At 33.4% G+C, this 15,093-nt stretch overlaps 1 protein-coding gene across 1 annotated transcript in view; it reads left to right on the forward strand.

Annotated features, from left to right (window-relative positions):
* Positions 1-15,093, forward strand: part of LOC132562029 (CUGBP Elav-like family member 3) — a 197,658-nt gene that overhangs the window by 176,759 nt on the left and 5,806 nt on the right. Inside the window, exons 4-11 of the mRNA XM_060226755.1 lie at positions 7,715-7,843; positions 8,199-8,323; positions 8,550-8,693; positions 9,313-9,472; positions 10,459-10,608; positions 12,058-12,087; positions 13,887-13,979; positions 14,461-14,538. Of these exons, the coding sequence (XP_060082738.1) occupies positions 7,715-7,843; positions 8,199-8,323; positions 8,550-8,693; positions 9,313-9,472; positions 10,459-10,608; positions 12,058-12,087; positions 13,887-13,979; positions 14,461-14,538 (909 nt within the window). The remainder of the gene's footprint in view (positions 1-7,714; positions 7,844-8,198; positions 8,324-8,549; positions 8,694-9,312; positions 9,473-10,458; positions 10,609-12,057; positions 12,088-13,886; positions 13,980-14,460; positions 14,539-15,093) is intronic.

Consider the following 15,093-nt stretch of genomic DNA (forward strand, 5'->3'; position numbering starts at 1 on the left):
CACATCGTTATTACGCATGCCTCAATATTTCAAATTATATGATTTGAATTTGATATACGATCTGTTTCCTTGGCAACTTCCTATAAATCTTACACGTTTGTGGTTTTGATTCAAAAATCGTACTAACGGTCGGACTGAAATCTCAATATCGTTCTGTAGTCAACATGGAAAATTATTTGCGTTACGGTTACATTGCTGTTTAAATTGCATCATAAAATTATATCTTATATTATTTTATTTGACCGAAGTCGTGTTTTTTAATCTTTATCTTATTTTTTGATACAAGCAGTGGCAATAGATACGTTGTAAGAGATCACGTAAACAGAACCGAAACTGATGTCGGTCGGTCGGGAAACCGTACTGTGATAACAATCATTGCATTGACAATTAATGTAGGTGTGAACGTAAGATTGTAAAAATATCGTGTTTCTAAACAGGACAATGACATTTTAATTAATATTAACACAAACTGTATTAGAACGAGTACAATCCTACAACATCCGGGTGTAGATTGTTATTTAACAATTCACGATAATATACAATTTGCTCTGTCAGTCTGATAACGCTGTGGTATCTGAAGGTGTTACTGTCATATGGTCGTGAATATGTTGTATTTTTTATATTCATTTTGTGTTCAAGTAATAGACTAAGTAGTTGGTGATATATTTTGAAATATGTTTCTGTTTATTTTGCGCATGCGTTAATCAACAGATTGCTTCATGTTTTTACTAACAAGTTATATTAATATATATATAGAACATAGATAATCAACTAAAACCTTTAAAAAGGATGTTACAAGGTCTGCTGTAATTCTGGAACTATTTATATTAAGTAATGTTACAAGGTCTGCTGTAATTCTGGAACTATTTATATTAAGTAATGTTACAAGGTGTGCGGTAATTCTGGAACTATTTATATTAAGTAATGTTACAAGGTGTGCGGTAATTCTGGAACTATTTATATTAAGTAATGTTACAAGGTCTGCTGTAATTCTGGAACTATTTATATTAAGTAATGTTACAAGGTCTGCGGTAATTCTGGAACTATTTATATTAAGTAATGTTACAAGGTCTGCTGTAATTCTGGAACTATCTATATTAAGTAATGTTACAAGGTGTGCGGTTATCCTGGAACTATTTATATTAAGTAATGTTACAAGGTCTGCGGTTATCCTGGAACTATCTATATTAAGTAATGTTACAAGGTGTGCGGTAATTCTGGAACTATTTATATTAAGTAATGTTACAAGGTGTGCGGTAATTCTGGAACTATTTATATTAAGTAATGTTACAAGGTTTGTTACAAGGTCTGGTAATTCTGGAACTATTTATATTAAGTAATGTTACAAGGTTTGCGGTAATTCTGGAACTATTTATATTAAGTAATGTTACAAGGTTTGCGGTAATTCTGGAACTATTTATATTAAGTAATGTTACAAGGTCTGCGGTAATTCTGGAACTATCTATATTAAGTAATGTTACAAGGTCTGCGGTAATTCTGGAACTATTTATATTAAGTAATGTTACAAGGTGTGCGGTAATTCTGGAACTATTTATATTAAGTAATGTTACAAGGTCTGCGGTAATTCTGGTTTGTAATTGTACAATTGTTATGGAAATGATGATTTTGCGAAAAAAACTCTAGTCTCCTGTTAGTCTTTATTGTTAAGCATTGGTGTATCTTGTTACAGCCAAGATAAAAATAAATAAAAAAAAAAAAAAAAAAAAACAGGATACAGGATTAAGTCAGTATCTATGAAAGTGAATATTTCTTTAATTTCAAAATTCAAACATTCTTCGATTAACATGCATATTATTTACATAGCACACTGTATTTTCAAATGATAGAAAACCCCGACAGAGACTAGATATCTGAAAATATCCCGTCCTAGCATGTTAGAGAATGTCAAACAATATCATTTAGATGTGAATCGATTTTGAAGGACGATGCAAGGGACAAATTACTGCGGAAAGTTGTATTGTAACATATTTGCTGTCAGACACGTCAGTACTGAGTGTTCCTGGAGGACATCAGTACAGTTTCGGCCTGTTATTACCGTCACGTCTGGAAATAAATGCTTTGGACTCTAATAGGACCTTATCCTACAATGACGAACACATTTCTTATTCATTTTTTTACCAAGGAAATAAGGAGACAGCTACACTTTCTGCTAAAAAAAATTTCACGTGAAATATCTACAAACTGAAACGTTTTTTACTTCAGACTTTCTGTAATAATATCACGACATAATCATTACGAAAATGCACCCCTCCCCTAAAAAAGAAAACAAAGAATAAACCCGAGGAGAAAGTGTTTGTTTAACATTAAGTCGGTAACGGATTTGGGAAATTACCTCTTCTCTTATAAAGGGATTATGAACAGTGAAAATAGTTGCTATGTACTTTGTTACTAGGGCTTTGAAGGCTGTCGTCTCGCTCCGTGAATATTATTGTTCCCAGTTTATCCATAATGAGTGGTAATGTTACACCAGAATGGTAAATATTTTATAAAGACGCTAGGCAGCAGTGCCTGAAATGCCACAAAATGACAGGTTGTACTATAAGTGACAAAATGTTGATCCAAGACCATTACTAACACAAAATCAGTTTGATATATGTATATCATAGTAGGCATCATAAAAAATTTCCTATAATGGGGTCAAAATAAGAGTTCTGCATATTTTCGTTTTCCGTGGAAAATCTGACAAAATACCTGTTACCAGTTCGTCCATTACTGTGCTAGAACTGTGACAAAATATTGAATATTTGATATCGACACTAGACAGCCGTATTAGAAACAGCCCATAATGATGTTTTAGTATCGTAGCTCATTGTCGATGAACATGTCGCATCCAAAGAGAATTTCTGGATTAAATTCTCATCGTACATGGAATGTGTCTTCGGATGTTATCAGAGGTTCCGATGCTGTGTCTTTATGACAATTTACCCTTGGGATGTTTTGAGACATCCGTTTATCTAAAAATCAATTTGATGTCAGATGAAAGACTACGTATATTTACATATATATATATATTTAAAACTCTACATCACTACTAGTTTACTGTGTGTATATATGTCTGTCACCTGTTAGTGTTTCGAGTTGTTGTCAGATTTGACAACTCTGTTGATTTAATTATCATTTTCGGTCTTGAATTTCTACACGTTTTCTGTTTTTTGTTGTTTTTGTGCTGTTGAACAACAACTTTGTTTCCATATGAAAAATAACCACAAAACACTCAATTTATATTTCATCAATGGATCTCAAACCCTGTGTGCTAGTAATGGAAATCAGACGAAAATCAGATTTGACATAAATTCTCACAGTGTTGGCCTCGCGCTAGTAATGATTTAGCTTTTCCACAAGAAGCATAATGGTCGATACGTGTTCATTCTGTGACGGCAAAATATTCATGGCACATGTTATAAAGGTTCTCTGGGGATTTCTGTGCCTTGGTCAGATATTCTAGTTCATTCATTTGCCTTCTATTCGCTGTTTCCGCCTCAGGGGATTCTGTCGTCTAATTGGTTCATATAGTCGTAGAGAAAATTCCACTAGAAGTTTGCCACCGACCCTCACTCTGCCAGGATCATGACTCATCATTATGCCGACCGCCATATTATCATCAGAATCTTTCTCTAACACGCTTGCATTGTCTATCGAAATCTCTAAACATTGCATTGATCCTTTCGCTGTTCTTTCCTATATTTTCGTGCGTGGTATTTGTATGAAAAGCACGGGAATTAGCAGCGATTTGTGTATGAAAATCGTGTTAAATTTTCATTATGGAATGAATATATGAGAAGTGTTAGGGAAATGTTGCTATATTTTCATCGGATGTATTTGTGTATTGAATAACAAGGATGGATAAAATGATATATGTGTGATCACATGATTAATTTGGAATCCGATCGACGTATGCATACATTTAATCTAAAATAAGTTTTGTAATTTAGTAATGATTTATTTGTTTAAGTTGAAAATATTCGTATGAATGTTACGAAAATAATTTATAGATATGTGCAGTCGAACCTCGTTATCTCGAATTCATGTAACTCGAAGTTATCCCACAGTCCCGTCGACTTTGAGATAAGGTTACTAGTAAATATGGACGTCCATTATAATGTAATATGTTGCGTCAACATTTATCATGTTGTACAGTATGTATTGAAACAAGGCTGATGAATTACAAAATGATTTATTTCTTGTCGCATATGTTAAAACAGCACACAATCGATATAACATTTACCTGTCATCATAATTCATTGTTCCCGAATGATCTGTCCAATATCCCAGCGCGTGCACCAGTATTGTGTGGGTTACAGTATCAATAACTGATTCTTGAGTAGGACAAATAAACCCGACACAACCATTGATATATAAAACATTGCATTGATAGATCTGTTGATGGACTCAGTGATTTTATCGTGAATTCTCGCTTTTGTTGTGTTAATTGACCAAGTTGTAACATCAAGCCAGAATTTATTCCATTGTTCATAAACCAGCTGATTGGTTGATATCGATTGTTCAGGAGCATTTCCTTTATCTACAAGCCTGGTTCAGTGAATAATTCTGTTTTCAATAGCACATTTAATCATTTGTTCTTTTTTGAATCCCATGTTCTTCTGTTGATAATTACCTAAAATCCATTCTCAACTTAATGACGTGTTCAGCAAAATCTATAGTTAAATTTCATGTTTTCTTTATCGCCTGTTAATGATATCGTTAGTCACATTTTCATATTTGATACCTGAAATCTTAAACCTTTAGTCTTTAGAATTCCAGTGGAATAGCATTAGATACGCGTGTGTGCCCGTATCTTAACTGAATCTCTCAAAGAAGGACGGTGAAACAAAATTCTGTATTTATCAAGAAATATAAAAAATTATGTCTTATAAACATTTTTTTTTTCAAATGGAAACATTTCGTCAATTATGGAATTATGGCCTCGTGTTTATAAATCAAATCACTTTTCCAACAATAGAGCTGTATGTCGTTTCAATATCTGCTTGTAATTGACACATTTGAGGATTTCAGGATAAGACGATGTGCTTAATGTCTATACTGATATGATATATACTGAGTATTATTTCTTAGAATCAGCAACTTGTAAATAATGCAAATATATTTTCCAGAATAACTTGGTTTGCTAGCGGATTCCATCGATAATCTATGAAAATGCTCCCAAATACTAAAATTACTGTATGGCTATCAAATAATGCGCAGGGCAGTGTCAAAAATCCATAATCCAATTGGCAAGCTACAAATAATTTAAAACACAGTGCTTTGATGGATAATGCCTTGTATTTGGATAAGGGAGGTACAACTATGCACCAGAGGCGAGATATTTTGAAGTCTCATCTTCTACCAAACCATTAACACATACACAGACTGAGAGGTGTGCAATCCGTACCCAAATATATCATTATTTGTCTATTTTAAACAGTCGATAAAAGTCCAAACACAAGGAAAATTACTTGTTTTCCCCTATCTATAACACCGATAAAATTTCAGACGTATTGATAATTTTGGGCCTGAATAAATGCGTCAACCTCGACAATTAGATGTCTGTAGTAACGTATAGAACACCATTTTCCTGATGCATTTCAATACACAATATCAATTATCATTTTGTAGATTTAGGATATAATCGGCTTTTGTAATGCCTATCGATTTCATGGGTGTTTGTTCAGGTTTTTGTTTTCAATATACTATTGTTTAGGGACATGACTTTCATGATTAGTTTAGAATCTGACATTTCAGTTTTTTCCCCGAGCAGTCATTTTCCCAGATGAATGTACTTTCTAACGAATAGCTAGCCCAGCATATGATTCATGTAATGAAATTTTACCTCTAATCGATTAGCAATTCTCTGCTTACTGCTTTGTTTTCCAAGGTTCGACTTTCGATTTTGAAAAACCCTGTTCCGTGAATATGTATTACTCCATAAATCTGTTTATAGTTATTTTAACAGTTCGTGTACATTAAATTTGTGGAGTTAGAGGACCACAAAGTTCATTGTAAAACCCCAAACAGAATATCAACATGTTAACAGAACCATAATCTTATTTCAATATAACTAGGGCAGAATGTGAAAAAATACACCGGGCTTCCTGAACAATACATGGCAAATAAGATCAGGTGTTCCGGAGAAGTAAACGCCTTCTGCTACACAAATCGTCTCCCAGTTTTTATTACATTAATCGGGACTTATTGTATTTGGATAAAGGGATGATGATATTGATACCAATTTTTTAAACATATTTTTTAATCCTTACATTACCTATACAATTGATGATATGTGCATATGTGGATGATACTGAAATTTATCGATTGATCAGAAGAATTCTGTAATTGAAGTAAAAACAAAAACAGTAGATAAACAATAACAGAAAGACACAAACATACAAAACGATAATTCCTCTTGTCACGTGACCAATACAAATAAGCACACCACATTTTTCATTTGACATCAATACACTGACAATTTAATCTCAATGTCCATCAATATGTCTGTGCAATACACATAGCAATTTACATCAATCCAGTTTCGTTCCGATCGATAAAACTCAATCCGACTTTTTTATATCCCGGAATTAATTTCACGTGCAGGTACACGTGTAAGCCCATAATGAAGTGGCATTTCTTTAAACTGATTCCACTGAAATTTGAGACTGCAATGAAATGAGATCACAGCGGACCAAACTCGATATTACGTTGTAGAATCGCACCGTGACATGCTAGACCATTAGACTTGTATTGTTAATTTCACCAAGACTTCATCACGCGCCATATCCAATAAGTATATTACGTTATCAAACTGGTGGTAGTGTTTTTGTTCCTGTTAATTTGTTCTTCGGGCTAATTCTCAAAGGCCTTCGTAAATTCATGATATTAAAATGTTTTTTTTTTGGAATATCCTACCTATATGTACTACCTTTATATGTAACGATATCTTAGCTTTAAGATTTCCTTTATCAAAGAAATGTTTCAGGGTAATGCTATTCGTATATATAACATTTCGTTTAAATTTTCATTCTATCATCAATCATAACAAAATGGTTTTAAAGGCAGGATATTTTGTTTTTGTTATACCTAGTATAATACTAAAAGAATTATGACGTTACATTAAACTTCCAACTGCTGTTGTTAAAACGCATTGGGGAGACGCCACCTATATTGAAATATTTATAAAAATGACTTAATTTGTGAAAAGCAATATGTTTAAAAGACAATCTCTGTGAAAAAGCCATTTCTAATATGTGTTATTGATACACAAAAGGCTCCTTGGTGACCTAGTTTCATATAAGAGATATTTTATTTCTTTTAATCTCTAAAACTATAAAGGTAAACAATTTAACATCCTGGTCTAAAAATAACGAAGGTTCTGCTGAATATCCAATCAGAAAACGACATGAATTCTTCCCGTTTTATATATGTTTGTCTATTGGTTCCTTGTTGTATGCCTTGGTAATGTGACATAACTTATTGGATTGACCTAGGTTTACATGTCGGGTGTGTTCGATGAAGCAGAAGACACTTACTATTCTGGAACACCCGATCGTATTCTCTGGTACTTTTACACATATCTTGCCTTAGTTTTCTTGTTCACATATTTGAATTTTCTTGTTGTTTTATATAAATAACTTGGTGTAATAAATAGTAAATTTTTACAGCACTAAACAATAAAGAATCGTTCTATTTTCATGTTTTACAGAAGACAGAAAATTGTTTGTTGGTATGTTGAACAAACAACAATCAGAAGACGAAGTACGACAACTTTTCCAGCCCTTCGGTTCTATTGAGGAGTGCACCATACTTCGGGATCAAAACGGAAACAGTAAAGGTAAATTACCTCACTTCCGCCTTGTTTAGAACGTGCAGTAATGTTATTCTTACGATGATATAATGATTTGAATTTTCAATTAGTGGTAAGTTTGCTCAACGGCTTTCTTTGAAATTGTAATTATAATTCATTCAGATAATAGTGAACTTAGAACCGTTGAAAATTTCAAACTTTAACAGTACATATTTATATGAACAATGAGCAAAAATGCTTCTGATCTGGATAATTTCAGTGAAGGATTAGGAGTTAAGTGATAATATGATGTATGTCTACCAGTCCCTACCTTTGACTTAAGATTAAACAATAATGTTTGCTCTGAATTTTACTTCACTGTTATATTAAATGTGTTCCACAGGCTGTGCTTTTGTGAAATACACGTCACATGCTGAGGCCCAATCAGCGATAAACGCCCTTCACGGTAGTCAGACGATGCCTGTACGTATAAGAATCAAGAGAAACATTGATTACAGTCGTCTTTTTGTGAAGGAAAAACTATATCCGATCATAATTGATAAACAAGTTTCAGTGGAATGAAATTAAATTAAAATTATATCTATATATGGTATTAAATTAAACTATTTACATTTCTTTTTATTTGGTATGTTTCTTTGTCAAATATCTATCCAATTCAATGAAATTGAAAAGATGTACTCGTAAAGGGAATCACTGATAACATACAAAGCGTGATATGGTTCTTTTTCCACAGGGTGCCTCTTCCAGCCTTGTTGTCAAGTTTGCCGATACAGAGAAGGAACGACAACTGCGGAGGATGCAGCAGATGGCTGGACCCCTAGGTCTCCTTAATCCCTTCGCTCTCTCACAGATCGGTGCTTATGGTGCTATAGCGCAGGTCAGTATACGATAAAAACAGAGAATCTCGAACAATTTTCATTGCGTAGTATTATTAATGACTTCCTAAATATAGATGGATATCGGACGGTACGTTGCTATAACTAGAAGTCATGCTTGATTACGTTTCCTTTTGTACTACCTGCTAATAATTAAAACTTCTAGCATGAGTTACAATAGAGAACACTGTCGCAGTACATTTTGTCTCGAAATAAGATTTGGACAATGACGTCACAATCATTTGTAACATTGTGTAATACAACGCGGATGAACTTCAATTTGACTTTGTAAGGAACTGTTTTGAGTACCGTTCTTCGTAATGATAGGACTAGGGTGGAATGTAAGATGTGTTCTTGAAGAAATCTTCTTGAAATATTTCTTTTCGTTTACTCAAGAGACGTATGGTGATTGTCATATATTTAACAAGTATAGATGACGTATTGAATACAGTAGCGATGACGTCATTCAGGTACATTTATAGTTTTTAAGGACTGAATCATGGCATAATAGTACATTGTTGATAATAATTGTACGCGTATCACGCCTAATGAATGTATTAGTTTCTTGAATTTTTTATTGATTCAAGCGACGTATGGTAACTGATTTATTTCATATCCTAGCAACAAGCAGCAATAGTAGCAGCCGCTGCGTCTCAGGGTCCATACCTGACCAGCCCAGTGACAACGCTAGCTCACATCCCCCAGGTCGGAGGACTAACGGCCCCTAACGGAATCTCCACTGCAGCCCTTACACCTACCACAGCGTCCCTCGTAGCCAGTGGTGAGTTGAGAGATGGTGTACCACCCAAATGTTCAACCCCGATAGAAGAAATTGATAAACAAAGATTATTGTTCAATATTTTTGTATATAGTATAAGCGATTGAACAGAAATATCTATAATTCTGTACTGCTTCTGGGTGAATTCGCTAGAAATTACATCATTTATATACATAGAAGAAATAATTTCGGTGGCATCATTATATTAATTCATCAAACCAAATCTGTGTCTGTGAGAAATATACAAACATATAATAACAAAAGTGAGAATATTTTCAAATTTAGATACAAAAGGAATTTCAATTACTGTATAAATAATTAATTTTCGTGCTGGATCTATTTTCTGATATACGAAGTAAGAATTTTGACTTTTTTCCCCATCACTTTGGAGTTTTTCATTCGCTTCCGTGGTTTCAAAGTTGTAGCTCTCAGCATCCCTGGCGAGTCCTTGAAGGACCAAAGAGCTGTATGATACAGTTCACTTTAGTCTTTGGCTCAACTTTATCAAACGCTAAATTTGTATTGAAATAAGCTTATCACTTGTGTGTCTTTTGTACAATCAGTGACACGCTTAATCTGCGCATTCATATGTCAGCAAACTTTATAAGATCGAATGAGGTCTGTTTATCAAGTGTCCACTCATAGTAACTCAAAGTAAAAGACGCGAAAATTGAAACCCACGAAAATAGATTATTTTTACAGTATTTAGTTTTGATTTCTCCTTAAACGTTGAAAATGTAATAGAATAAGTCATATTGTATTCCGATACATGAATATTGCATTAATAAAAAAAAAAAAACAAAAACAAAACAGAATTTCATCACGCCCATGAGTAATACATCCCGATTGTATACATTTTTTTTTATTAAAACCGCTAAAATTTGAGTCACCAAAAATACTTACCTAGTGTCAAAACAAGACTGCCTTCCCAATTATTATATTTTTAACCCTTTACTAACCTTAGCAATGGGTTTTATACTGATATGTAGACTTTGAATTTTGCCCGCGGTCAGGTACCCCGACCCTGAATGGAGGTCCTCCCAGCGTTTTATCACCCACTGCCGTAGCAAGTTTCCAGATGTCACAATCCAACGGACAAACACAAGAAATATACGCTAACGGAATTCCACATTACGCAGGTAAGTTAAAGCATTGGCACTAACTACATAGTTCTTAGTTCTTCGTGTGTTTTTTGTCACTATCTAACTAGACATTTGTATTGGAAAATCTTTTCTAATTTTTCTACAATCTCTCTCAATCGTCGTTCGCTTGATTTTACATGAATATCGCAATTTGTAAATCAAATCAATTATTTTAAAAGATATGTTTTATTTGTAAAGATGTGAACTCGATTCTCATAAAGTCGTCTTGCCTTTTTGATATATATTTATATATATATATATATTGTTTTCGGAGTGTTGTTTGCAATTTTAATGTCATGGATGTGTGTACTTACAGTGTCTGGATATACTTAAATAAGTAAACCATAAATAGTTAGAATTCACGATTATCATCAAAAGTATCTTCAATAACATACATTAAGAAAGTGTCTGTCTATGCTTTAGTCATACCTTCTTTGATTATTACGAATACTTTCCATTTTAGAATTAAAACCAGTGTCGTTTCTAATACGTTTTTCATTTCAATCTGACATGTATAGTGATATCTATCAGATATATAAAGATGTCCACACATACTTATTTCTACTAAACGGGATGCAATATTTTGTCAATAGTCCTCCACCTCTGGGTCACGGGCTCGAGACCCACGTGGAGCAGTCGTCAGGCACTGATAGCTGGTCAATGCTTTTTCCTTGAGAACTCTGGCTTTCCCTCCACCATCCAAATCTTTCTGAAATAACCCTGACTCTAAATATAACATAAAGCAACAATAAAGCTAAATCTGTTTCGATACGAAACATTCGACACACTGTGTTTAAGGGATAAAGCCAAGTCAGTTGTAGGAAACTGTGTGTCAAATTATCTTGATCAACTACCAATGGAATATGTTTGAATGATTTTGAGGCAAAATGAAATAAATTAGGTCTCTCCTAATGCGCGATTGTCCCAGGTCATGGCCAATTGGCGTCCCTCTGTTAGTATCAGTCACAGAAAGAACCGTATTTAGAATAATGCATAAACTAGAATCAACTATGAATGTAAATGGATAACTGTAACAAAATTGTAAAATCAGTAGTAGAAATAAACACGTAAACTTGTTTTGTGATAACCCCCCCCCCCCAAAGACCCACCCCAAATAATAAAAACACATTCGGCAGTTAGTATTTGTCAGAAACCTTAAAGTGTGTTGTTTCTGCGTGCTTGTATCGTGTCCGTGTGTTTGTATGTTTGTATTTGTTGTTTACTGCAGAAACATATATGAGACATCTTTGGTATAACATCATTTTTTTTTATTTGTCATAAACATTGAGATTGTAATGCCTTTGAATTTTTTTGTTTATCTGTTAGAGATATTTTTTGTCAAACGAATGTATTAATACAGGAGATATTGATTTTCGAGGTATTTACGTCTCGTTATATAAAAACCTGTTCACAGGTGACCTGATTATATTTATGTTTTCCTTACAGATAATGGTACTTCTGCGTACATCTTACCAGGTATATTCCTAGTTTCTGACTAATTCACTCCATGCGAAGGACAGTTTTATTATTAATACACAAGTTACTTCCCTTTATATTTGGATTATACAATGAAAATATTTATATTAGTATATATGAAAACGAAAAAAATGTTTGAAATAAAGACATGAAAATTTAAAGTCTGTAATAAATAATAATAGAAAAATTATTGTCAAAAAGTAATGCAAGATTATTTTAGAATATTTTTATTGTATTACATTTTAACAATGTTTAGACGCATGCCTATATATATGGTTATGTATATATATTGATGCAAAAGGGACTTAGCTCGTTCATTTATAAGATAAGCTGCTTTTCGCAAGAGAAGAATTGATCTCACATAGACTTTTCTCAGATGAGTTAAGGATATGCGACCTTTTTGTAAGAATCGTCGATACCTTTTAACACCCCGCTCATGTTTTTCTTTTGAATTTTTAGAATAATTTTAAGATATTTTGGGAAAGGTTTTGAAAAACTAATCGTCATAAAATATGTAAATAATTGTATTTTGGTGATTGCTCTTGAATGACCTAGTTCATTGCAATTAGTGGCAAGAAAGTAATTAACGTTAACACTTTGGAATACTTGTGAATGGATAGAACAGTAGCATATTGTGCTGCTTAGTTGTAATGGCCTGGTATTTTCAGTATATTGTTTTATGAAATTGAAATTTCTTAAAAGAAGATGACGAGTATTATCCTTCCTTTCTTTGAATATTCACAGTCAATTATCGATCTCTTTATATTGAAACACCATGTATAAGATTATCGATATCAGTTGTGTGTTTCTGTTCGAAAAAGACCTAAAGATAGGACATTGATGCATCATCTGACTGCCGTGTTGAACATAAAGACGAAAATCTGTTGTCAACTTTTATTTACAAAGACGAAACTCCGTTGTCAACTTTTACCTACAAGGACGAAACTCCGTTGTCATTTTTTATCAATAAAGACGCAAATCTGTTTTATTTACATAAATAATGTACTGCATTGATGATAATTTCGATAAACAGTCACTCCCGTAAATTGTTAGGTACCAAAGAATGTCTCAGTTTTGCTTGGTTTTATATTGTAATATATTATTAACTTTCTGCACTCTGAGATCTTGAGCACTTGTCGTTCATATTCTGTTCTTTATAACGAATTAATTTCTAAGAACAGACAAACATTCACTGTCACTAGACTGAACATTTTTAGTAGTATTTCACAATAACCTGTATGGCCATTGATAAAGGTAAAACAAGTACTTGAATCTAGAATGGCAGCATATGTTATAGAAAACTAACTATGCATGTTTGTATTATCTAATTAAATGTGGCATCTACCATTTCCGTCTTTTCGTAACGCAGAGTTACCTGCTTTTTTGAACAGATATTGATAGTCACGTGATTAGTTTGTTTAAAAAAGTCATTATTTCTACAAATGTATGACGTTATTCTTTCACAAACAAATGACGTAGCAATAGATACCTACACATAAGAGCAGATAACTGTGTATTACTAGCAGACGGAACTATGTCAGGTACACGTCACTAAGACTAAACATTTACAAAATCATAAAACAAAGTTTTCTCCCCTTGACGTAACTCTCCTAAAATCACTTATTAATCGCATTATACTAATGAAATATCTTAACTTCAGTCTTGGTAAATAAGGGGGTTCTGCTGTCGTAGTTACTAACAGATAAAGACAATAACGGAATGATCTTTCTTTCGTTTATTTTCTACTAACGACTAATCGGGTTGTGACAGTTTTTCTCCCTTTTCTCTTCATTTTTTAGCACGTAACACTTTTCTGCCCTTTGCAGCGCAAGCAATGGCCAATGGCGATCCCCTCCAAGCCTATGCGAGTGTCCAGCCGTACGCAGGAATCGGTAAGAAACAGTTAGTCAGGCTTAATTAGGGATTCTTTAAATAGTTTTGTGTTGAATTGTATTGTTTGTTCGGGTTATCCGATATGATTTTAGACTGAATAAGAATGCAGAGTTCCTTATATTGCCATTGAATCAAGGATTTTTTAATACATGTTTACGGTAAAGAATCCCGACACATTTATTTACTCACTCTGATAAAATTGTTATTCTTTCCCAGTGTCAAGATCACTTTCAAAAGAATAACACTTATCAATGGCGTATTTAAAATTATTTCGAATTATTAATAGATCGAAAAGAGCGGAAAAGGGTGAAAATGGCGAAAGTTGAACTGTGACGACAGTGTCTCGTTATACTGTATTTATTGGTGGTTGTCTGCACGATTTCTGAAGATATGTTAACTTCATGTCATTCAGCAACATAATTAAAAGTTCTTTGTAAAACCATGGAGATATAGATGATTTACATGTGTATCGATTTACAGCTTATCCAGCCGCATATCCCACAATGCAACAGGCTTTGGCACAGCATGCTACCCTTATTCCAGCTGCACAAAAAGAAGGTATGTCTATTTTACCACATCGGTTCCTTATCGACGTAAGGGACAACTTGCTATGAATTTGTAATGAATTAGATTAGAAGAAGGAATGATCACAGTGTTGAAGGTCCGACTTGTTGAAAACCCTTAATATCAAGAATTACTATTTCAATATCGATATATTTTATTTGTTTGATTGATTTATCATTAATTTAAATTCTGATAAGATATTGGGATGATAGTTATGTAGGCATTGCGATTTTCACTGCAGAGGTCGAACGTCCGTAGTATGTTTTCATGATGTTTACTGTCTCGTTCTGACGATGAATTCATCCTAGATGTTAACCATACAGCCTGAAAGGTTATAAGACTCTGAAACAAAAGTTGTAAGATTCGACGTCAGATTTTGATACATTCGGTTCTATTTTATAGTCTTTCGTTGACGATGGTGTTGCTAAAGTAAAACCTTTAACCGTTCGTATTTGTTGTTATAAAGACTATATAAATTCTGAAACAAGAAGGATAATAATGAACATATCAGTATCTATCCATTAGGTGTAATTATGACATTTATCTTTT

Source organism: Ylistrum balloti, unplaced genomic scaffold (genome assembly GCF_031769215.1).
Source record: "Ylistrum balloti isolate Yb309-2 unplaced genomic scaffold, AGI_CSIRO_Ybal_v1 Utg369670, whole genome shotgun sequence".
In the NCBI taxonomy this organism is placed as follows: Eukaryota; Metazoa; Mollusca; class Bivalvia; order Pectinida; family Pectinidae; genus Ylistrum; species Ylistrum balloti.